This window comes from Crocuta crocuta, unplaced genomic scaffold (genome assembly GCF_008692635.1).
Source record: "Crocuta crocuta isolate KB4526 unplaced genomic scaffold, BGI_CrCroc_1.0 scaffold127, whole genome shotgun sequence".
Taxonomy (NCBI): Eukaryota; Metazoa; Chordata; class Mammalia; order Carnivora; family Hyaenidae; genus Crocuta; species Crocuta crocuta.
This window is the reverse complement of record NW_027532008.1, coordinates 1,215,285-1,241,586: the sequence shown is the minus strand read 5'-3', so window position 1 is coordinate 1,241,586 and position 26,302 is coordinate 1,215,285. Positions and strand designations below refer to the sequence as shown.

Here is a 26,302-nt window from a genome sequence, read left to right as displayed (position 1 = left end):
ATAAATATGTCTTTATCCTATCTTGCTGTTCCCTCTTGACTTTGGGATGATATTTATAATTTAATATACTTAACATCAGTAACTACAAAGTCTGGGATTCTCCATACTGAGTTTATGTAGGAAGATAACTCCTTTACTTATCATGATTTTGAATTTTTTTAATGTTTTATTTATTTCTGACAGAGAGAGAGAGAGAGACAGCATAGGCAGGGGAGGGTCAGAGAGAGAGGGAGATACAGAATCTGAAGCAGGCTCCAGGCTCTGAGCTAGCTGTCAGCACAGAGCCCGACGCAGGGCTCGAACCCACGAACCGCGAGATCATGACATGAGCCGAAGTCGGACACTTAACCGACTGAGCCACCCAGGTGCCCATACTTATCATGATTTTTGGATGAGTGGCCACATTATCATAAAAAAAACCCCAAGAATTATAATTGTGCATGTATATTTGCTAGTAGACATAAGCCTCAGCCCTAGCCTCTAGAAGTCATGTGGTCTACTGACTTAAGCATACATGTACAGGACATAGGTAGCTACTGTAACTACCAGAATAATTATTTACTGATTATGATAGTGACAAGTTTGAGTATTTTAGCCCTGGGAGACCAAAATAAGAACATGAATGTTTACCTTAGAATTTTCATATGCAGACAGGCCTGGTAAAAGTAGATTAGTGTCTCTTTTTAGATTATTAAGGAGCACCTTTTTGGAGGATACAGAGGCTCAGTTTTTGTTTTTTTTTTATGTTTTTTTTTTTTTTTATTTATTTCTAGGAGAGAGAGAGAGACAGCGTGAGCAGGGGAGGGTCAGACAGAGAGGGAGTCACAGACTGAAACAGGCTCCAGGCTCTGAGCTGGCAGTCAGCACAGAGCCCGACGCGGGGCCCGAACCCACGAACCGCGAGATCATGACCTAAGCGAAAGTCGGACGCTTAACCGACTAAGCCACCCAGGCGCCCCCAGAGGCTCACTTTTATGGGAGAAGTGTTATAAAGTTAGATGAGGTGCAAGCCCCCTGACATTTCACAACAGCTTTGGGGAGTGGCAGTGGTGGCTATATTGTTCCTTACAGCAGTTAGTTCCTTCGGTGGGTAAGATGTGTGCATGTCTATGTTTCTTGGATAGGAGAAGAGCAGATGTTCACTCGCAGTGGGTGGTATAGGAACACTGTTAGATGGACTGAATAGTCCCCTGGATTCTGATTCTCGGGTTAAGCCTTACTTTTTAGTGTATGCTTTGTGTTTTTGGTTATTGATATCTTCAAGTTATCAAATAAGAGTCAGCAGTGTGTTGAATGCTTTGCTGAACACTGAACTGCTAACACTTTATTTTTCAGGACTTGGAGGGAGTGGATATCATCTTAGGTGTCTGCTCTAGTGGCCTTCTGGTTTATAAAGATAAGTTGAGAATTAACCGCTTTCCTTGGCCCAAAGTGCTGAAGATTTCTTACAAACGTAGCAGCTTTTTCATCAAGATTCGGCCCGGAGAGGTACATGATTCATGCTTCTTTCCTCCTGAATAAAACATAGACCATGTTGAAAATACCTTTTCATTCCCATTTTCCTTGTTACGTCATCTGAGAGATCTCTTGAGATACTTGGGTGGGTCAGTAGGTTGAGTATCTGTCTCTTGATTTCGACTCAGGTCATGAGCCCAGGGATGTGGGATTGAGCCTGGCATTGGGCTCCATGCTAAGCATGGATCTTGCTTAAGATTCTCTCTCTCTCTCTCTGTCTCTCTCTCTCTCTGTCTCTCTCTTTCTCTATCTCTCTCTCTCCCTCACTTTCCCTCTCCCTCGCCTTCCTCTCTCTCTCTTCCTTTCCTTCTCCCCACCCTCTCCCTGTCCCTTTCTCTCTCTCTCTCTCTCTTTCTCTCTGGCTCTGCCCCACTCTCTCTCTAAATGAAATAAGTAAATAAGCAGTCTCTCTGTAGCTTACTATTCAGGAGCTGATAATTGTTTTCTTTTTTTTTTTTGTTTTTTATTTATTTCTGAGAGAGAGAGAGATCATGTGAACAGGGGAGGGTCAGAGAGAGAGGGAGACACAGAATTTAAAACAGGCTCCAGGCTCTGAGCTAGCTGTCAGCCCAGAGTCCAACGTGGGGCTCAAACCCATGAGCAGTGAGATCATGACCTGAGCCGAAGTCGGACGCTTAACCGACTGAGCCACCCAGGCGCCCCTGATAATTGTTTTCTAAATTAATCAGCCCCATGATGCTTCTTATCTTCCTTACTGCTGATCTTCTGGACATTTTTCTTTAAGGGAGTAAATATACCATGGCCAAAAGTGAATCTTGGATTGATAAACTTGTTTCTTGTTTACTCCAGGTAAAATCTTGATGGAAAAATATTTATAAATATTTATAAACTAAGTAGCAGGAGATTTTTAAATTGTGGGGTTAAGATACTCCTGTTTTGCACCACCTACACCTTACCTCATATAATTAAGATTTATTTGTATGTGTAGCTTCTAGTGGTTACTGAGAATGTATTCTAGGTCAAGTTCTAGATTTTTAGTAGAGTTGGATATTCAACTTTGTGCCAGACAACTCAGTTATTAGTTGGTGTTGAAGATTCAGGATGTACTAATGCTGGCCAAACTTAACTTTTACATTAAACAGCTATCATGGCACAATAAAACATTGTTTAAGTAAGAATTAAATTTTACAAAGTTCTACCTCCGACTCTGCCTCTACCACCTACTAAGCAAAATACCCAGGACAGTCTAAGCCTCAGCTTCCTTATCATTCAAGTGGGATAATACCTTCTCTGTCACGGTTGATTTGAAGGTCACATGAGATGACAGCTGTAAAAGCTTGAAACAGGAAAGCAGTGCACTAATGTAATGTGGCTTTTTTTGTGTGTGTATCACCATCTGCTGGTGAAAAATGGCTCATTATTTTAACTCAGAAACACTGGATGTGCAGCCTTAAAAATCTTGGATAAGCTCAATGAAGCATTTATTTAATACCAAAATGACTTACCTGTGCCTAACAACGAGAAATCAGTGTCTTCCCTCAAAAGTTTCAAATCTAAGAGTCATTCAGTCACCAAATATTTATTGAGGGCTTTCTTTGGGCCAGCAAAGAAATTATATTTCTAGGGTCTAGGAATATAATAGTGAATAAAAGAGTCTATCCCTAACCAATCTTACATTTTAATGTTTTTTTTTAAAGCATTTATTCATTTTTTTGAGAGACAGAGACCTGTCTCATTTTTGAATGCCACCTGTATAATGCATACTAAAACACAGGATTCTTTAGGAAAGCATTTACAAACAACAGTAGGATTTTGAGAAGTGTAATATGTCTACAGTAAGTGATCTAATAGTAACATGGTATAGTAGAAACTGAAAATCTGGTTCTGCCACTTACAACTATAACTTCTCTGATCTTAGTTTCTTCATGTGTAAAAATATACATGACACTATCTAATCATAGTGTTATTGGCAATAACAGGCACTAAAATAAATGTCAGTTTCTTTTCCACCCTACAAAGTATGCATAAGATAGAAACAAAGAGGCAAAAGACTAGCAGGACAGTGTTTCTAGTATCCGTGTCAGGTTATAGTTTGCTTCAAAGAGATACTCAGATAAACTAGTGGTCAATCAAAGGAAAAAGATGACATTAATAATTCAGGAATCTGGTTTGAGCCAAAATCTTTAGCTCCTATTACTAAAAATAATTGCAAAATAATATTGATTGATTGGAGGAATCATCTATCCCAATTCCTGGTCCCAAATGCAAACAGTGACTAAGGAAGAGTAAATAGTCTGGACAATCAAAAGGTGACTTAATTCTGTCTCAGAAAAATGTACACTGTGTGTGTGTGTGTGTGTGTCTGTTTGTCTGTCTGTCTGGGGGGGTGGGGGTTGCTGAACAAAATAAGATGCATAAATTATATAAGATGCATTCCCTGACTTCCCTGCTGTGGAAAGAGCCTTAAATGAGTAGATTTCTGTTGATAAGTAGGAAACAATTTGAAATGATACTTTCAAATTTCAACCAATTCTTTTATCCACATGCCTTCTTCTGTAACACCTTATTTCTGATATTGTATCATTTAGTCAAATAATCATGTTTCATGTTTATTCATGTTTTTATAGCAAGAGCAATATGAAAGTACCATTGGATTCAAACTTCCCAGTTACCGAGCAGCTAAGAAATTATGGAAAGTCTGTGTAGAGCATCACACGTTTTTCAGGTATTGTTCTCACTTAAGTATTTTTCAAGGATAAATTATGCACGTTTCTATTTTAAACCTGCCATTGAAATTCCCTTCTTTGTATGGCTGGCATTCTTCTATTGAGCTCAGGTGAGATCATCTTAAGCAAGACAAAATAAATCCAGTTCTCTTCCCTTGGATTGAAAACCATGTCTCATCATTCCCACAGCACCTTTCTGTGTATGATGGAAGGAGAAAAGAAGTGGGAAACGGAATCTGTATTTACTAGGGACTCTGTGATCATCTTACGAGCTAAATTCGGTCTGTCAGGGAGAAGTACCCTGACTTACCTCCACATGGGATTTCCTTAAGCAATGCTTAACTATTTTCTGTGGGGCAGGTATATTAGAAGGTGAAAGGTAGGAAGCTGATCATTATCTTGGCTCTAATCAACCCCAGAAAAGAAACACAGAGAACCACCTTTGAAGCCCAGTTGTATCAGATAATCAGAAGATGGGAGAAAGTTTAATCTGCTCTACTTTTCAAGAGGCTACATCATTAACCCCTTGTTGTCATTTACCAAACATTTTCTGTGCGCTTACCCTTTGTATAGGCACTGGAGTAGGCATTGAGAGTATACCACAAGACAGTTCTAGTCCCGGTCCTGGGGGGATAATCAGTCTAGCAGAGAAAACAGACCTTAGACAAGTAATTATCTGCATTGAAAGGAGAGTCATCTGGGGGCACCTGGGTGGCTCAGTCAGTTAAACATCTGACTCTGGATTTGGCGCCATGTGCGAGATTGAGCTCCGAGTCAGGCTCTGTGCGCTGTTCGGCATGGGATTCTCTTTCTGCCCCTCCCCTTTTCCCCCACTCGCCCTCTCTCTCAAAAATAAATAAATAAACTTAAAAAGAAAGAAAGGAGAGCCAGCTAGTTATCGTCCCCTTGCCTTTTAAAGAAAATGTTATTATGTGAAACTGCATACATAGTAAAGAAAGTGGTATAATGAACTACCCTTGTACCTAGCTTTGTTATCTATCACCCAGCCTAAATATTATCACCTCAAGGCCAGTCTTGTTTCATCTGTATCCTACCCATTCCTTCCCACTCCCTCCCAGAGTGTTTTGAAGCAAATCCAAGATTCGTGTCACTTGGCTCTTTATGAATGGCTCTCAAGAGAGACAACCATGATATCTTTTACTTCTATTTGTATCTTCATATCATACGTAGCACACTAGCACACTGGACAGGAAGAAAAAGCAGGGAAAAGAACATTTTAATTCTCATTGCAGAATAAATATAAAGATATACTTCATAACCAGTTAAGAAATCTTAATTATTGGCATTAGGATGTTTCTCTGTGCTTTTATCATCCTCTTCCTTAAAACCAAACCAAGAATATAGAGTTTTCAAAAAGGGTAAGGGTGAGAAGGAGTTTTTTGAATGTTTGATATTTATGGTATAGACTTTAACTAGAGCCAAGTATTTACTTGTAAGACAGCATATTTAAATCTGTTTTATCAAAAAAAGAGAATATATTAATATGTGATGCCTCAGCAAACAAAAGAAAGTAAATATTTGCTGAATTAAAATAAACTAACCCAAAGGGAGAAAGGACTCTCTTTTTGGTAGTATTTGATATAGCAATTTATGTATTTATTCAGCAAACATTTATTGAGTGGCAAATTCATGCCAGGCACTATGCCAGGAGTGAAAACACAAAGGTAAATAAATCATAATCTTTATCCTTTACCCATAGAGAGCCCACAGGCTTGTAGTGGAGACCAGCAGATAAATAGATTGTTTTAGTTCAGTGTATGTAGTAAATGCCATGGCAAAAGAGATTACAGGTTTAGCGCAGAAAGAAGATGGTGTTCCTAATTGTGTTAAATGCACCAAATAACCTATTAAATGGGTTAATAGGAACTAATTGAGTTTAGAGTGCATTTGACAAAATTATTTTTTTTCAAGATTTTTTTAAAGTATATTTATTTATTGGTGGGGGTAGGGGGGGCGCTAAGAGGAGGAGAGAGAGAACCCCAAGCAGGCTCTGCACTGATGTGGGGCTCAGACCCATGAGCCGTGAGATCATGACCTGAGCCAAAGTCAAGAGTCAGATGCTTAACCAACCGAGCCACCCAGGCACCCTGACAAAATTATTATTTTAATAGAATGGAAAAAGTGTTCTAGGCTTGGACCCCATTGCTGCCCAACCTCTTTATAGCTATGTGATCTTAAAGCAGTAACTTCTTTTTGGAAGTTCAACTTCTTATATCTATAAAATGGTGAAAATATTACACAGATGTAGTGGAAATATTACAGTGCTATAAAAGCACTTTGAAAACCATAAAGCCCTATCTATAGGGATATATGATGATATTATTAATATAGGCCACAATTAAATTATACATGTTGCTTTGAGAAATGACGTAGAATTATAAAATGATTGCTTGATTTGAATTGTCTTACTAATTGTAAGAAAACTATGAGTAATTCGTGATTTCTTTAATCTCACAGTCTCATTAGAGAGAAATAATATATATAATATAATTATGTTTTTCTCCCTCCCTAGACTGACATCTACAGACACCATTCCTAAAAGCAAATTTCTTGCACTGGGATCCAAATTTCGATACAGTGGCCGGACTCAAGCTCAGACCAGGCAAGCTAGTGCTCTGATTGACAGGCCTGCCCCACACTTCGAGCGAACAGCAAGCAAACGGGCATCCCGGAGCCTTGATGGAGGTTGGTATTGGATATTAATGGCTTCTTGCGATCCTAAGTCATTAGGGAGAGATAAAAGAAGTACGGTTATCTGTAAGGGAGCCAAATGAAAGAATCTCAGTGGTAAATGAAATGGATCTTACTAATTGTTTCAGTGGGATCATCTTAAGTAAAGGAGACCTGGGGTTCAGAGAGAATAGTAACTAGATCAAGGTTCCACTGCTACATAATAGTGGATGAACACCACTAGAATTAGAATTCAGAGTCTTTACCACAGAGTGAACACCTAATGTAGTATACTAAACTAAAACCCTCTTGAATGTTTTTAAATAGTTATTTTTTCAAGCAGGAAAGAGGAAAAACGTCTCACCCACTAGAGCGGTGATTTATTTATTTATTTAAAAAATTTTTTTAAATGTTTCATTTATTTCGGAGAGAGAGAGAGAGTGGCACCGTGAGCAGGGGAGGGTCAGAGAGAGGGGGAGATACAGAATCCGAAACAGGCTCCAGGCTCCAGGCTCTGAGCTAGCTGTCAGCACAGAGCCCAACGCGGGGCTTGAACCCATGAACCATGAGATCATGACCTAAGCCGAAGCCGGACACTTAACCGACTGAGCCATCCCGGTGCCCCTAGAGCAGTGATATAAAAAGTTTAGATCAGGGGCGCCTGGGTGGCTCAGTCGGGCACCTGACTTCGGCTCAGGTCACGATTTCACGGTTTATGGGATCGAGCCCCACGTCAGGCTCTGTGCTGAAAGCTCAAAGCCTGGACTCTGCTTCGGATTCTGTGTCTCCCTTTCTCTGTCCCTCCCTCACTCACACTCTGTTTCTCTCTGTCTCTCAAAAATAAATAAACATTAAAAAAATTTTTTTAAAAAGTTTAGATCATTTGTCATATGGCAGTTAGAGACAGAAAAAACGGTTGTGTTATTGGAGTCTCTAAATTTTGTTTAAATAAAATAGGAAATACATAAGTTTCATGATTGTATATAACAATAAAAGATCTTTCTGAATTTTTCTGTCTCAAGGATTGAGAGTTATTACCGAAATAAAGTAATAAGCCATATTCATTATGTGGCTAATAAAAATTTCAGAAGGCAATAACCAAAATAGAGTATTGTTGATTCTGTTTATTAAGGACTCACCAGGACCCAGCTCTATGATATCTGCTGTAAAAGCAAGGTGCATGTTACAGAAGTCGAAGGTTTGGGTTCTGGAATCAGATAGACCTGGTTCCAAGCTCAACCTCTGCATTTACGATCTGTCTTCTTGGTCAAGTTACTTCATCTCCATGCCTCGGTTTTCTCATCTATAAAATGGGCATGACAGTAATATAATTGTGCCTTAAAGAGTTTTTGTGAAGAATAAATCAGATGATGTATATAGGGTACTTAGCACAATGAATGGCACTTAATAAGTGACCACAAAATATTAGGTACCATTAAGACATTAATATTCTGGCCACACCATTATTACTTTGTTTCATATCATCCAAAATTATGCTGTCATATGTCCATACTGCATGATGGGAACATATATCAGAGACACCTTGCTCAGTTTAAGAGGAACCCAGAATGAGTCAGCTACACTTGGAAAAGAGATTACCCAAGCAGTAGAACTTTTATGCTTCCATATTGCAAGTCATACTTCTTTCTTTCTGATGTTTCTCTACTGTCCTGAGTTTAAAGGGGCTGTTTTAATGAAGAAGGGGAAAAGTGGTCAGAGATACATTTTGGAGATAGGCTTGACAAAATTACTGATAAATTAAGTGTTGGAAATGGCAAGGAAAAGAAAATCAAGATTTATTTCTAGGCTTGATCATTTAGTACAATGGGAAAGTCTAAGAGAGGAGCACAGCTGGGGATATGGGAAATCAAGACTTCTGTTTTAGGCATGTTAAGTTTTAGATATGATCACTCAATCCTTATGCCTGCCATATTTATATAACACCATCAGGCATCTCCTTCCTTGTCCAGTAAAATATCTCCAGTTTACCTTGAGTTTGTGGAGCTATTAACTTTTATTGTTTTTATCCCCAATTTTCAGTGAAAACACTGAAGTTGGAAAGTTTAAATGACTCATTCACTATCTCACAGATGGTAAATTACAAAGTAGGACAAAAACCTATGTTTGTCTGATACCATATCCCATGGCTTTTTCCACTAAATAGAAATTCTTCATTGTTTCGATACTATGCCTGATGTATCCTCTCTTTGTAATAGCAAAAATAACCTAAGACTCAAGTGTTAATGAGTTTTGGTATCTTGAACAATTTGGAAAGCTTTACTTATAGAGAGATTTATGTTACTTTTAGAAATCATATCCTGTCTCTATTTTTTTTCTAGCTATAGAGACCTCACAGTTCAAGACCTTAAAAAATCTTGATGTCTCAGGGCGCCTGGGTGGCTTAGTCGGTTAAGCGTCCGACTTTCGCTTGCTTAGGTCATGATCTCGGTTCGTGGGTTCGGGCCCCGCGTTGGGCTCTGTGCTGACTGCCAGCTCAGAGCCTGGAGCCTGTTTCAGAGTCTGTATCTCCCTCTTTCCCGGACCCTCCCCTGCTCACGCTGTCTCTCTCTCTCTCTCTCCTAGAAATAAATAAAACATTAAAAAAAATTTAAAAAAATCTTGATGTCTCAATTGACTAACATTAGCTAGTTCTTATTAAATTATACTTTATGTTTTTAGAGGGGAACTCTCAAAAATCATGTCTTCAAAATGCTGTAGTGATGGCTGAGATTCTAAAACTAAAGCATGTAAGACAATTCTAAAGGAAGATAGCTTTGGTGGCTTGGCCATTAGTATCAGAGTTTTGGGACTTGGAAACAATTTTTGGCAATACTTTATTCCAGCCACCTAATTTTATAGAAGTGAAACCTAAAGCCTAAAAATTATTTGTCCAAAGTAAACAAAAGTAATTTGTCCAAAGAACTTATATCCTAAGTACAAACTTAGGATAGAATCCTGTACATTTTCTGGTAAGTCCCTTTTTACCTTCATATATTACATAATGCTTTCTTCGTATCTTTATATCCTGAGAAATTTTTTTTAAGATGCACAACTGCATCTCACATGATCAAGATGACTGGTCTTGATAATTACCACAATTCTTGTTACACTATAAGTGCTTAATAAATGAATGTTGAAAATAAGATTATCAATTTTTCCTGTTGAGTTGAATGTGAGCAGAATTTTATGCTTCACTTTTTGTTTGGTGTTTTAAGTGCATTAGAATATCCTATTACAACTGCTGTCCCTCTCTTTAATTTCTTCCACTTGGGAGAAAAGTACTTTTTTGTTGTTGTTTATTTTTTCAAACCTTCACTCAAATCCTTATAACCAATGACGTTAAATACCTTTTCATAGTTTATAGGTCATTTGCATACATTGTTTCTGGAGAGCCTATTCAAATCTTTTGCTCATATTTTTATTGTGTTGTCTGTCTTACTAGTTAACGGGAGTTCTTTACTCCCTATCTCAGGGATAAAGCATCAATATTTCATTATTAGGTATGTTTGTTCTAGGGTTTATTAGCTACCTGTGATCCGATAAAGAAGTTTTCTTTTTTTCCTAGTTTCCTGAGAGTTTTTATCATAAATGTATGGTGACTTTTAATTCATTGATCGATACACATTTGACCTTTGAACAACTTGATTTTAAACTGCATGGAAGAACTGTACTTACACGGAGATTTTTTTTGATAAATACAGCATAGACTACAATGTATTTTCTTGATCTTATGATTATCTTAATAACATTCTTTTCTCTAGCTTACTTTATTGTAAGAATACAATATATAATATATGTAATATACAAAATATGTGTTAATCAACTGTTTGTGTTATCAATAAGGCTTCCAGTCAGCAGTAGACTATAGTAATTAAGTTTTGGGGGAATTAGAAGTTATATACAGATTTTCAGCTGCACAGAGGAGTTGGCATCCCTAATGCCTGTGTTGTTCAAGGGTCAGCTGTAATAATATGATTTTTCTCCCCCTCTATATGATGTGGTAGATTACACTGATTAACTTTCAGTCGTTAAACCAACTTTATGTTCTTGGAGTAAATGCAATTTGATTATAATGTTTTTCTTAGTATATTATTTTAGATTTTTTTGTAACTATTTTCATAAGTGAGAGAGGCCTGCCATTTTCTTTTCTCGTGATGATGTCAGGCTTTAGTATCAAGTTTATGCTGGTCTCATAAATCTCTTCAAAAAACTAACTTTTGTGGGGTTTTTTTAGTTTTTTAATACTGTATATATTCTAATTTAATTTATGGCAGTTAAAATCTTCATTATTTTCTTTCTACTTTATTGAACTGTAGTTTTTCATTTCTTGAAAAGGATACCAATTGCTGTTATTTCTTACAACCTAACCTTAGAGTTAAATGACTTGCCTAAGGTCACATAGCAACAAAATTAGTAGAGTCTAGGACTGTTCTCCCAGACCCATGTTTTTTACTCTTCACCATGACAACTGTTTTTTTTTTTTAGAAGAAAGAGAATAAAAATATGAATAATCATTGAGTGCTTAGTATGTTCCAGGCACTGTTCTGAATATTTTACCTATGGTACTATCTTTTAAGCCTCTGAATTATATATAAGCTGAATAGGACAATTTTTTCTTAGTTTTGTTACCAAATGTCTTTTTTTTCCTCTGTGTGCTGTCTTCTCAGTACAAGAATTAGAAGCAGGTCTACGGAAACTAGTTTTCCTTCATTTTCCTAGATCCTTCTAGGAATCTCAAGAGAGAAATCTTCCCTGTTAGACGCCTCCGTATGTATATGTATAGATGTATGTGTGTGTGTGTATATATATATATACCTCTAAGCTAGAGATGGAAACTTTTACAAGAATTGTTTTATAAGGGGCCTCACTTTAATGATAGGAACAAACACTCGCTTTTCTGTTATATCTGGTGCTCAGAGCATCTGCTTCACCAGCTGAAGAGCTAAAACTGGTTCAGATCCCAGTTTATACGTTAGAGTGGTAAGTCATAAGGATATCTAATAATGATGACAAAGACTTTTCAGCTTATAGTGATGTTGCACTTTTTGCTTTTCAAACCATTTCCATATATTCCTAATTAGTGCCAACAACCTAATGAACAAGAAGCATTTAGGAATTCTTGGTTTAATCATGAGGAAGCTGGGCACAAAAAAAGGTTTTAACTTGCTAGGATCATATAGCTAGGCAGTTCATTCATTCGGTGGGTCATGGTTGCAGTGATTCTTGCTGGGGGGTACACTGGTATCGCCTTTAGAGCTTTAAAGAAAAACAGGTACCCAAGCCTTACTTTGGGATCCCTCATCTGTCTGTGGTGGACCTGAGCATAAACTGTTTTTTTTTTTTAATGTTTATCTATTTTGAGAGACAGAGAGAGAGAGAGAGAGAGAGTGTGTGTGAACATATGAGCAGGGGAGAGGCAGAGAGAGGGGGAGAGAGAGAATCCCAAGCAGGCTCCACATTGATTACGCAGCGCTTGATCCCACAAACTGCGGCACGAGATCATGACCTGAGCCAAAATCAAGAGTCTGACACTTAAGCAACTGAGCCACCCAGGTGCCCCCAGCTGTATTTTTTTAAATTGTTTTTCAAGATCGGCAGCTGGTTTATGTGGGCCCTCTGATAATGAAACCACTGACCCACTGCATACCTATGGTGTCTATACCTTGCTGACAGAAATTGTGCTAGTCAGTAACAGAGCTAGATCTAAAATTTAATTTTCCTCTTATTCAATATGATGGCTTTGAGTTTTGCTTTTCACTGCTCTAATATATAACTGTCCTTAAGTTTTTGTTGGTTTTAGACAAGAGCAATATAATATTGAAATTAATGGGTCCATAAGATTATCACAATGCTCTTCTTTGTCTAGACATTCAGAAAGGGGAAATAGTTGAATTTTTAAAGTTAAGTGTTCTCTATACATGCACCTAAATCTTATAATAGGTAACAAATGAACTCGCAAAACTGAAGAGCCAAAACATCTTAAAAAGTAATCACTACCCTCAATAGTGTAAATATATTAAAAAGTATTGGATTATACAACTAAATGGATGAATTATGTGGGATGTGAAGTATATCTCAATAAAGATGCTTTAAAAAAGCAACAGCCAGGGTCACTACCATGATTCTCAGTTGCGATCCATACTTTGTAGCCTTTTTTTTAATGTTTATTTTTGAGAGACAGAGCATGAGTGGGGGAGGGGCAGAGAGAGAGACACACACAGAATCTGAAGCGGGCTTCAGGCTCTGAGCTGTCAGCGCACAGCCCGATGCAGGACTCGAACTCACGAGCTGTGAGATGGTGACCTGAGCCAAAGTCAGACACTTTGAGCCACCCAGGTGCCCATGTAGCCTTTTTATTGAGAAAAGGAAAGGAATTTGCCTCTCTCCAGGGCTCCCAGGTGTGCTATCTTCCACTTGCATTGCATATCAGTGTGTGCATAACTAATTTTTACCCAACATACTGGTGAGCTATCAACCCATAACAAAAAAATATAAGGACTTAGAGATATGACATTAAAAGTTATTGATATTTAGCATTTTTAAAGTATTTTTATATCCATTGAGTATGGCTTCCCTAACTATTCTATAGAGTTAATATCTTCCACATTTTACAAATGATGAAACTTTATGCCTCTGTTTCTGACTGCCAGTTTCCACACTTATACCTACTTTTCCACAGACAGTACAGATTGCCAGGGCTAGGAATACTGAAGACATAAATCATTTGGCTCTGCAGTATTAGTATTGGATTAAAACCAAATGCAAGTGGCAAAATAACACATGGTGAAAGCATGGGCTATGTTTCTATGATGCCAGGCAGAGTTGAATTAATTCTTTGAGAGGAGGTGTGAATACACATGTATAATGATAGTTTAACACAACTGTGAGCAAAATATTTTGTCACATTCCCCTGTGTTGTTAGATTTGGTCTGCCATCTGCCATTCTTACATTGAATAGTTTAGAACACCCATGAGTAGCAAGGACTTGAAAGAGGCCGCAGAGTTTTCTCCATTGAAAGATAGATGATTCTTATGTTTCTACTGTTTTTCCTACGTATCATCTGAGGAATGATTTCTTTCACTGGAGATCATTACAGGGTAACAAGCATTTTTTTCTTGGTGTTGTGTGTGTGGACACACTCAATTCACAATTATTTTGCCCAGTGACTTTGAACTAGACTGAAATAGACAGTGACTCTTGCCTTCACTTAGTCTTTCCTTTCTCCTTTCTCACATAGCAGCGGCTGTTGACTCCGACCGAAGTCCTCGGCCCACCTCTGCACCAGCCATTGCTCAGAGTCAGGGCACAGAAGGCAGTGTTCCAGATGCATCTGTCAAGAAAACCACGGTCTCTAAAGCACAGAAGGAAACAGTGAAGTTTGAAGTGCAAAAAGAAGAAGTGCCACCAGAGCAAGCAGACCCAGAGCCCACAGAAGTGTGGAAGGTATGTCCTGAGTCCACATACCTGGCTCGTTCACTTCCTGACTCAGACCAGTTAGCTCCTTGACCAGGAAGGTTTTCAAAGCATCGATTCTTGTACACTTCTAACAAAGTTATTTCTTCTTTATTCTTTCTGAAAGAAAGTCTTCCCCATGAACCTGTAAAGTATTTTCATAGAATTACATCACGAAGCCTAAGTCATCCAAGAAGTTTTCAGGTGACCTACCTACACCTAACTTACATCTAAAAATAAAAAAGATGCATCTAGAAAGCACACCAGCACTGTGTTCACCTGCTTGTAAAAATAATTTTTACTCATCCAGCAAGAATCTCCACATTCTTTTTTAAGAGTAAGCACTGCTAGAACAAATTGAGGGTTGCTAGAAGGTTTGAGGGGGTGGGCTAAATGGGTAAGGGGCATTAGAGAGGACACTCGTTGGGATGAACACTGGGTGTTATACATAGGGGATGAATCACTGGAATCTACTCCTGAAATCATTATTGCTCTGTATGCTAACTAAATTATATGTAAATTTAAAAAAAAAAAAAAAAAGAGCAGGCTCTGCTAATAGGATTAAAATATAACTTGATTTCCTAAGAGGAATAAGTGTGCAACATACCCAGAGAATATCCTAGTATTACCTAAAGCACATCTACGTGGTTGTTCAAATCAAATTGCTTACAAAAAGGGGAAGATCTTATGTAGGAGAGGTTATGCCACTGAGTTGCTTACAGTTCTGAGTTGATTGTACCCACAGTCACTGATCTTGTTTAAGAATCACCAGTTAGCAGATTTCCCAGGAGTAACAGTAAATGGACTGATCTTTTATGTGTTGATAAGCTTTTTAAACACATTTAAGCAGTGATAGAGTTGAAGTGTTCAGATTTATTGACACAGATACAAGTATCACTGTTGACAACAGGAAATAATAGAGGTAGTTTTTATATGTCTATTAAGAAATTTAAGCACTTACCTTAGTAAGTGCTCTCACCTTGGCAGATGGATTAATCCTGTTCTTTTGGAGCCAGTTCAATATCTAGTTTCTCTGTAGAGCATTGGACAATCTGGCTCTGTTTTGACTATATTTGAAAAAAAAAAAAAAACAACTGTTCAACATGACATGCCAATTTTACTGTCCTCTGAGACTAACTTGAGTCCAGAGAGAGAAAAAAATTGAGTGAATGGTGGATATTTGCATTTTTTTACCTAGCCAAATATATATGACATATCAATATCAACAGTGCCTTTTTAACAGTAGACTACTTTAGGGTGTTTTTTTTTTTTTTTTAAGTTTATTTATTTATTTATTTTGAGAGAGAGCATGCAGAAGTGGAGGAGGAACAGAGAGAGAGAGAGAGAAAGAGAGAGAGAATCTGAAGGAGGCTCCGCACTGTCAGAGGACCTGATGTGGGACTTGAACTCATGAACTGTTAGATCATGACTTGAGCTGAAACCGAGAATTAGATGCTTATCCAGCTGAGCCACCCAGGTGCCCCTAGACTACGTCAGTTTTTACTGTTAGGATATCTGGCACTTTTTACTATCCCTCCATTTGTTATACTAACTGGGAAGTGTTGGATTACTGGAGTTGGCAAAGGAATCCTTTTGAGGGGTTAAGATTCTTTTGGTGTTCTGCTAACTTACTTGTTCTTTAGCCTGTAAGTTAGACACCTGTATCTTCAAGAATAGGTTTCCTTTGCTCTTGGGACCTTGGCAGAGTGGCAACATCACTTCCTGGTATGTGCTTCCCATTTAAGTGCCACTAGGTGGTTTTCTTGCCGATGAATTCTGTATCCATATATGTTTTGAGATGCTTGTGTAGAGATCAGACTGAAAACTACCTCTAATAAACTTCCATTACTGTAATAGTAGTGACAGAATTAAGGGTGACTGACTCTAAGTTGATTTTATTCATAGTAATAGAAAATAATTATGGAATTTACCTGAAGCTATAGTTATGATACAAAGCAATACTAGTAATAAAATAACCTTGTAACTCTATAAATTGCATTATCTAACATGAATTTGGTGCCAGATGGAGGTAGCTTTTTGGCATCTTGAGTTATTTGACAAGACCTATTGCTGTAATAGTACCTCTCCCTGTGTACACTTTTATCTCATTTAATATTCTCCCAAGGGGCATAACTTGCTACTTGGCCTTTACCCTTAGACTGAAGTAGAGGTTCTCAATTTCTTGCTGTTGGATTGCTAAGGACCCAGAGCAAAAAATTATTATTCATTGAAACAAGTAATTTAAGCTTTACAAAATAATTTTGAATTAACCATTTGCCTAACATTTACAACTCTATGGAGATATTATCTCCATTTTATCAATAAAAAACAAACTCAGAGAGGTGAAATAATAACTTGATAATGACCACACAGCAAATATGATGAGATTTATAGTAGAAATGACCCAAATTGTCACTTGTCCTGGTAGTTAAAAGTACTATAACTGGATGTGCTTATGGTTTGACAGTGCACAAAGTTTGGTGTTCTGTGGTCTACATTCTGTCCTAGGGAAAATAGCACAATGACATCGTACTCCAAGGGAATGCTGCCAAATGTGATCAAAAGAATGTGTCGAAACCACAGATTGGTGAGGTTCTGTAAAGAAGTTAATGATACAAACTGATTGATTTGATCCTTAATAGAAAGTTTTCTAATTTTGAAATATCTACTGCTTTAGGCATTGCGCACTCTAGAATACTTCCTCTTAGTAGTCTGTCTGCGGTTTTAAAATTTGTGCTCACTCCATTTGGGGTCTATAAAATGACTATTACCAAAGGTATTTCAAAGGTAGGCAGGAGGACTTAGTTATTCTCTTCCTATTATTAAGGATGAATCTTGTTCATCCACCAAACACATGGGCTCCGGCTCCCTGGAGAGGAGATTACAGCGCTGAGTGTTGCAGCTGAGCCCTCCATGTGCTTATTTATAAATCAGCCTTGGAAGTGATTGCATGCATCAGTAACAGTTTGGATTGAGTTTATTTTGATGTTTTGTTGTCTAATAAACTCAAGGGTGAAACTGTCCCCTTAAATATATTGATCAACTAACAATTTTTTTTGTATTTACCTGCTTTGTGTCACATGTGGTTTATTATATGTGTGCTTTAACTGTAAAGATTTTCTTTTTGTTTCTGTCATGTATGTAGTACCTTGATATCTTCGTTTGTAAATTTGTTTTTAAATGTTGAAATACTTCTAAATCATAAAAAAAAGCAAAACAAAAACACATGCCTTATTTAAGCCCAAATTATTCTTTGTAGAAGTACTTTTTTATAAATAAGTATAAAAATGTTTCCTTCGTCAACAGAATAGTTATCTTAATTTTCTTTTATGACCCCTTAGCTGTCCATATTACTTCTTCAGCCTTGAAAATATGATGCTGAACTAACAGATTACTGTTGAGAGTAATGTCCTTCCCTGTAAAACCCCCATAACTCTGCATCATGTTGATTACATATCAGCTTATTTTGCAACCAGCTTAAAGATGCGGCTTATTTGTAAATAATGCAATTCATAGAAACCTACTAACCTAAAATGTTTTTACCACTTTATTTCTTAAATGTAGGTGGAAAAAACCCACATCGAGGTCACAGTACCTACCTCAAATGGTGACCAAACACAGGTTTGTGCCAGTAGGCCGCTTGTTCCTTTTCTCCTCCCTCCTCAATTTTTTCTCCCCCCCAACTCCCTTTCCTAAAAAAATATTATAAAATAAAGGTTCAAACAAACTTCAGTGAACCAATATTTCATCATTTTTCTTTTTTTTTAAATAATGGCAAAACAGAAGCTGGCAGAAAAAACTGAAGATCTGATAAGAATGAGGAAGGTCAGACGTTTTTCACTTTCACAAAACTACATTACCATCACCCATGCTGCCTTCTACAGTGCATTAAAAAGACAGTGATCCGTTCCTTTCATTGCTTTCTCTTAATCAGAAATTACTTACAAATAGTAGATCTATATTTGTGTATGTATATGTATTTGCATATACTCACCTGCATATGTATATCAAAGAAATTATTATCCTATACTATTTGTTGGATTTTTTCATTAAAATAAACTTTCTAGTGGGAAAATATCTTTGTAAACACAATGAAATAATTATTTCAAGACCAAAATAATTACTCAAAACCAAACCTGTCCTTTAAACTTTATAAGAAATATTTCACAGTGGCACCATATTTGGAGTCATTGACAATATTTGATGCATATTTACTATGGAAATCATCATAGCAGCACCTCCCGGTATTGTTATTAGCTATGTGTTTTGCTGCTCTGTGTCTCTTCTTCCCAACTATAGAGTGGGATGTATCAGTTCATACAGAATGGAATATTGACTAATCATGTATAAAGTGCCCTTAGAGCTCTGTAATGAAAGGTGTTAGAAGAATACATTTTGTGGTATTACTGAGTATGAAATATGTCTAAAAAAAGGTAAATAATGTTTTAAAGCATTTTTCTGTGCCATGGAATTTCAAAGCTCCTTAAAGTCATCTATTTCAAGATAACCCTCAAACAGCTCAATTTCAAAAATGGACATACAACAGCTTATTATGCAAGAGGCCAATGAAGCCAGGAGCACTGTCTATTTAAATGACGTCACCATATTCTTCCATCAATCATGGACAGGGTCATCCATTTTCTAGTGCTAATGTGTTCTGTGTGTGTCCTTGTAGTTTTGTGACCATTTCATGTTGGCATATGCTGTGCTGTGGACGTTTAATTTTAAATATTTTTTTGGTTTGCCAATTTGCAGTTTTTTCCCGCAAGAACAACATTTTAATTTTTTATGCTTTTCTGTTTTTCCCTCTTTCATTTTCACAGAAAAAGAGAGAGAGACTAGATGGTGAAAACATTTATATCAGACATAGCAATTTAATGTTGGAGGTTTGTATGAACTTGAAGCTTATTTCAGTTGGTTGCCTGTAGCCTTCTGCATTCTTCACTGATTTCCTTACTTTATGCTGTGTTTGGTTTTGCATGCCATTGCATGAAAGAATTTTAGGTTTAAGTGCTTTTGCATGTTGGTAAACATGAAGATATGCAACCATCTCTCCTTCTGGCTCTTTTTAGTTTCCATCTGTCATACTTCTCTAAAAAATATATGATTGGGACTCCCTCTGCCTCTTGCGGTTCCATTATTTTACCCATTTATAGAAAATTCTACATCACTGTTAAAAGTTCCTTGAATTTTCCAAGAGTATAAACTCCCATATGTCACAAGCATCAAATTTTTACAAATGTTTTCATCTTCTGAACTCTGAGAGAGTGTGGAAAAGTAGGAGAACTGATCACAATTCAAAATGGACTTAAAATATTGGGGATACCAGAAAATGACAGGGCAGTCAGGGGAAAAAAAGATATAGAAAGGAAGGCGGGGATCTGATATTTAATAAATAGTTAGTATGATACAAGAGAGTTTAATTACAAAAACAGGTCTATGGGCATAGGATTATAATTTTGAAGATAAGAAAATTAAGACATAGAGTAATTCATTTCCCTGTGGTCACAAAGCTAATAAATTGGTAAAGCTAGGATTTGAGTTTTGGGTCTATCTCTATTAAACTATATTTTTTCCACTCAGAGATAGCAACATACTGTCTGCTATAGGAATGGTAAGGTCATTTTCTCATTACATTCCACAGCGATAAGATTTTTACCAGACTTATATTAGTAAAATTACCTAGTTTGGGCTCCACATTGGAAAGGGAACTATAAAACTACTTAAAAGATCAGGGAAACTCAGAGGAAAATGAGGAACATGGAATTATAATGTGTAGAAAAAACTGAGGCTACATTAGTTTACACATCACAAAGACTCTTATAGTTGACCTGATTATCTTACAATTTTGCTCAAGACAGAGCCAAAAGAAATGGGTATAACTCTGATATTGGGGATTTAACTTAAATTTGAAGGAAATATAAATATATTGAAAGATGATAAAGGAAGTTGGTCCCTGCCTTCAGGAAGCTTAACAATGTGTGAAGTATGGAGGAGAGAAACAATAAACAAGTAAACAAATAGAGATAATTTCAAGTTGTTATAGAAGCTGTGAAGGAAATAAACTGTATGCTGTGCTAAGAAAGGAGATCTACTCTGAATACGATGGACAGGGAAGTTCTCTCTGAAGAGAAAATGTATTAGCTGAGACCTGAAAGATGAACATATTTGGAATTTGGTAAATATTATTAAACTGTAAATTTAAAGAGACTTTTTTAGATAGATCTCTGGTTTAATATAATGACCTCTAATAGTTACTTAACCTTGTCTTATTTTTTGTCAGAACATGTATTTTTGAGTGCTAGCTATGTATGTATAAGGTACTTTAATATAAATAATAAAAATTATGGCCAGCCTTCAGTAATCGTTTACCAGTGATGGGCACAATACCAAATGCTTTACATACATTTACCTCACGTAACATGAGACTTTTAAAGTCTGGACACTAGGATATTTCGCAACTAGATCTCATTGCTTTTGCCCATAACTGAAACGAAGCAGACCTAAACGGTTCTGCTTCTGAGACTAGGAAGAATTACAGATGTCAGTTGATGTCCTTGTACTTGACAAGGTAACATTTCCCGCTCCCAAACATTACTTTTTCTTCACGAGTCCATCTTTAGTGCTTCCTCTTGACTGGAACCTGCAGTACCAATCATATATTTGTCATTTGTTCAACGAGGTGTGTTATGGCTTCTGAGATTCACAGAATCCCTGTGTGTGGTGTGTTTTTTCCCCCAGCATTTCACTGACAACCACAAGAGGGAATTTCTAAATAAGTGTGTGTTTGAAAATTAAAACTACTAACTACTTTTTGAGAACATTTTATATTTAATGGTTTGGTTTGGCTGCTGCTAAAATTGTAAGATGATAAGCATCAGAAAGCTTCTAGCCTAAAAACAGCCCAAATGATTTGGCTGACCGTTATTCTCNGTTTTTTTTTTTTTTTTTTTTTTTTTTTAGGGCATCTCTCCTCCCCCTACTCCTACCCCACCCCCACTAATGCTTTGTTCTGGCCAAATAAGGTCGAGTTCATTTTTAGATCTACCGCCTCCTCCTCCATCTCCCAGAGAGAACCTGTAGCAAGTGTCTATGACAAATTCTATTTGGAACAGGTCCCTTTGAGATCTTAATTTTACTCTGTGCCCCCACAGGTTTCTAACAGAGCCAGCTAAGAAGGATGGAGAAAGCTCCTTCAGAAGCTGCTGATTTTATTGAAACATTTATTTTCTCAGGTTCCAAGCCAACCCAAAACTAGGCAAGAACAACAACAAATCCCCACTCTCATATTAAGAGGCTAACCTAGAGAGTTACAGTTGTACCACAGCATCTCTTGCTCATTTTTGTATTGCCTCATTCATACTTGTAACTCTCTCAAATGTGTTAAATTGTTCTTCAACCAAAGCAGATTTAATTTCCAGTTAGGAGCTGGGTCACAGGGCCTTACATGCCTCGTGGGCCTCAGTTGCTCAACCCGTTACTGGGTCTTTGACCAAGCTTGTTCATGCTTTAATTTAACTGGTAAACATGCTTTTCTTGCTTTCAGCTAGAACAAAAGTGCCCACTGTTTCCCCATGGTAAAGCCCATATTCATGGGCTATACTCACATTTTATCCCAACAAGCAAGAGGTACTTTTATGGGGAAGCTACAGGATTGCCCTTTTGGGATTAGTTTTCTCTGATCTCAAAACAAATATAGATGGTTTAGTCTTGCAAAAATGAGAAGTATAGACTTAAATGAATTTTCTGAGTGAATATCTCCAGAATCAAAATTATGTCGTGTGCCTCGCCAGTTCTTTCTCCTATGCTATTTTCTCTTTGACATTGCTTTTGAAAAAATTTTATTTAGATGAAACATACATTGCTCCAGAAAAATTTTTCAAACAGATTTTTATTTAAATGAGTTCCAGGGGGGTTTTTCCCAATAAAGGAATGACTAGTCCCCAGATTCACACAGCATATTAAAAGATACATTTAATATTATGCTTTTCTTGGATACAGAGCTGCTGTGATGTATAATAAACACAGAATTTTTAGCAGTCATCAAGTGACAGACTCCCACATATTTTGATCTCAAGCATAGATCTTCTGAGGTTTTTTTTGGAGAAGTATGTTGGACAAAAAACATTTGAGTTTTTGTCTTCAAGTTGTATTTCCCATTTTTTTTTCTTGCTAAGTCTACCTTTGGAAAATTTTATATGCCTCCTGTTACATAAACCTGAATGCTATTTCTAGCTTTATTAACCTTAGTTTTGATCTTTTGTCTCTGGAATATCCCATTTAAGAGCTTGAACCTAGTTTCCAGTATTCAAATCTGTTGGAACAGTTCAGATATTTTAAATTGTCAAGGAGATGTATAAAGTATTTGATGAATCCTTGTTAAATCACTTCCAATCCATTGAAAGTTACTGGAAGGAGGTCCCTACTTCGAATTATACTAAGGGATGAAGTAAAGCTCTCAGAAGCTGGAAGGCATAAGGCTTTTAGTTTGCGTGAATAGTATTGGTAAAGAAAAAAAGCCATTACATTATATACCCAAGTGATTTTTCAGAGGCAGTAACAATTTGCTCTCAAGGATCGAGCCAGGAACTCTAGTAATAAATTCTTACAACAAGAAAGGGCTATTCTAGTTTATGAAGACCAGCAATAGCCACCTAGTAAAAGGGAAGCAATACTATCTCCAGGTACAAATAGAGGGATGTCATATGGTTGCAACTCACAAAAGCAAAGCAGCCAATGGTAGCAGTTGGCATTTTTTATTACGTCCTTCTCTTAACAGATTGTTCCTTATATATTGCTGTCTCCATCCTGCCTGAGCTGAGCCTTAATCAGTTCCTATCAAGCTGAGGCTAATTGAGCTGTGAGATTACCTTCTTGGGATGAGGAGTTGGAGAGCTAACACTGTGTCATAATGGAAAGAAAAGTTGTAAAATTAAGGAGTGAGATCCATGGGTTACATAACTGCTAAAAGCTGTGGGGTTATGATACTTTACTGCTTCCAAGAAAAGCACCTCATTAAAAAGAAAAAAAAAAAAAAGGCAAGCCAGTATACCATGTTGCATATTTAAAATTTGAATGCAATTTATGGATTAGTAACATCTGCCCTGGATGTGTGTGGTGTGTTTTCTACCAGTGCCCATAGTCTGATGGGCTTCTCTTGATGTGTTCTTTTCTCTTGCGTATTTATTGTTTCGCATCTTTGTCCTTTCAACTATAGGATTTAGACAAAAGTCAAGAAGAGATAAAAAAACATCATGCCAGCATCAGTGAGCTGAAAAAGAACTTTATGGAATCTGTACCAGAACCACGGCCTAGTGAATGGGATAAACGCTTATCCACTCACTCCCCGTTCCGAACACTTAACATCAATGGGCAGCTTCCCACAGGAGAAGGAGTGAGTACTTTGTCCATGTGACCACTTGTGAGAGTGAATGAAATCAATGTTTTTGTGTATTCATGTTCTGTATCTGAAAGTAAGTTTAGAGCTGAAATTGAGTTTTGGTTCCTCACCAGTCCATTGCAGCTTTAAGGCATTCATAATCAAACACTTGTTTTTTAAGTCCTTTGAGCTACCCAGTCGAATTAGAAGAGCCATGTAGAACTACCATTAGATGATCAGGCTCTTGAGAACTCCCTACTTCTGGCTAGTGTGTGTTTACAAATTGACCATAAGCCAGTGGAACTTTATGTTCAAACTATGTCTCCAAGGACCAGAGAGTTTACTAAATTTAGTAAGGTCAAAACTGGAACAGGATAAACATTTTTTTTTAAAACTTTATTTGAACATTTGCACAACTTAGAAATGTCTGGAATGGTTGACCACAATTATATAATAAACCAAGGAGGCCCCTAAGCTAGAGAATGCAGAACACCACATACCAGTGATTGTATTTGAATTTTAGATAAACCGTTGACGATTTATTTTATCTTTATGAATCACATCAAACTTTTAACCTGTTGTTTTGTAAGATAATCACAAGTAGAAGAAGTGAGAGATACCTTTCACAGGCTGTTCTTTTTAGGTTATTGTTGTCATTACCTATCTTAGAAATCCTACACTTGACTAAATAAATCTGTGAAATGGAATGTCTTTAAAGTTACCATAAGCATATATTCAAAAACTCTCTACTTAATCTTTAGCCTATTCAGGTTAATGTTTATATAAATAGTCACAATGACTTAATGAGAGTTATGATGATTTTTAAAATTGTATGCTTGCTTTTTGCCAAAAGCGATAGCAATTCTAGTTGAGAAAGGTGGTGATGTCTTAATTCCTTAAAAAAAAAAAACAAAAAAAAAACCTTGTTTTTATATTCAGAATTCATGGTAAACTATCCAAGTTTGTTTAGTTTCTGGACCTGGAGAAGATGATAAAAGCTGTCTCACGAAGGGTAATTTTTATATTTTTCGAAATGTGATTGAAATAGACTAACAATTCACCAAGAAAGCCTGGAGAATTCCCGATTATGAGTATCTGGTTACTGGGGGTGACAAGAAGCAGTTGTCCTTACTGTCCTCTCGGCCTCCATTCCCTGATATAAATGGACATCCGTTTTGTATCCTAACTCTAGATAATGTACCCTGAACTGAGACAGCGACTCTGATTTCTACAAACGTAGACTCTAGGGGAAATGCCTTATTGCTGTCATGCCTGGTTAACCCTCTCCGTAAACCATGACTGCATATTTTCTAGAAGTTTTCTTTTTGATTCTGTGGAAGTAATAAGAGATGCTCTATTACTTCAAAAAAGTAACTTAATAGTCTCTTGGATGAAGTTTGATAAATTTGAATCAGTCTCCATTTCCAGAAAACATCTTATATCTTAATAGAAACCCTCCAGAAATCACCTCAGGGCTCACTGGAAATGGGTATATCATTCTGTGGACTTAAAGAAAGGACTTTTTATAAGTTAGATGAGTGGAGAGTACTTGAGCCACTTCAGCTCTATGCTTATGTATATTACTCCTCTCAGTGAATAACAGAATAAATAAGAACTGTGCTATGATAACTTTTTATACAGGATAACTCCACTTTCTGGCATATCTCACTTTTTCTTTAATAATTAGGGCAATATTTCTGTTCTCTGGGGATACCTCTTCCGTCTTTGGCAGCATTGTTGTTGCGTTGCAAGGCTACTGAATTTTATATAATTTGTGTATGACCAGGTGAAGAAAATCTCTGTCCTTCCCTCGGAAAGAAAGGTTGGTGGGCCAGAGGTAAAGCTGCTGTTATGACTTGTGCTTCTTAATCCAAATTTGCTCTTGTCATGGCACTCAGCAGATAATCCCCCCAGAACCGAACAGCAGCTGCTGAGTAATCTTTTTTTTCTTTTGGCTCTACTAGTAAATTCACACCCCCACTGCCTTTTGACCTAACACATAACATTTCCACGGCTGCAGCTTTTGCAGCTTTCAATTTGCTTATTTCGGCGCATGGCTGGTTGAAAAGCTGCATGAAGATATAAATATGTATTCGGAGAGAAAATGAATTTAATTGTACCCTATTCTTTTTATGTTGTCTTTCTTCTCCCTCTTTATTTTCTTTTAAAAATCATTATAATTTTGCATCCTTTCTTTTCCTTTTTTCTTTTTTGCTGACCAGTCCCCCAGCTACTTTCTCCCTGATACATATCACTTAGGGGTGTGCAAAGAACCTGTGTCGAAATTCCAAACTGACCAGAGAAGGCTGGCCCAACTGAGAGAGCTTAGAGCCAAGTTTTTTCTCTCATAGATAATATCTGGCTGGAGTAGATGGCAGAGCACAAAAATTGTGGGGGGAGAAAACTTCTCAATTGGACAGTTGGAAAAGACAACCTTAAAAGTGTCAAAAGTACTTGGTTAATGTGATGTATAAACCTTCACGATGATTGTTATCACTGTTATTTTTAATCGTGATTCTGCAAGAGGGGGAGGGAGTTTGCAGTTGTTGAGAATTTGGGGGGGGGGGTTTTGTTTTT

At 37.1% G+C, this 26,302-nt stretch overlaps 1 protein-coding gene across 21 annotated transcripts in view; it reads left to right on the top strand.

The window, feature by feature from the left end:
- The window catches only part of EPB41 (erythrocyte membrane protein band 4.1), a 198,345-nt gene that overhangs the window by 133,354 nt on the left and 38,689 nt on the right, over positions 1-26,302 (top strand). For 3 of the 21 annotated variants that reach the window (XM_077775926.1, XM_077775921.1, XM_077775915.1), the window contains 8 exons: positions 1,336-1,488; positions 4,104-4,201; positions 6,736-6,908; positions 14,132-14,337; positions 17,911-17,967; positions 19,170-19,232; positions 23,564-23,740; positions 25,512-25,547. In XM_077775926.1, coding sequence (XP_077632052.1) covers positions 1,336-1,488; positions 4,104-4,201; positions 6,736-6,908; positions 14,132-14,337; positions 17,911-17,967; positions 19,170-19,232; positions 23,564-23,740; positions 25,512-25,547 — 963 coding nt within the window. Of the gene's footprint in view, positions 1-1,335; positions 1,489-4,103; positions 4,202-6,735; positions 6,909-14,131; positions 14,338-17,910; positions 17,968-18,129; positions 18,172-19,169; positions 19,233-23,563; positions 23,741-25,511; positions 25,563-25,947; positions 26,168-26,302 lie in introns of those variants that run through there. The other 18 variants (XM_077775920.1, XM_077775924.1, XM_077775922.1 and 15 more) reach the window with 16 other exon arrangements.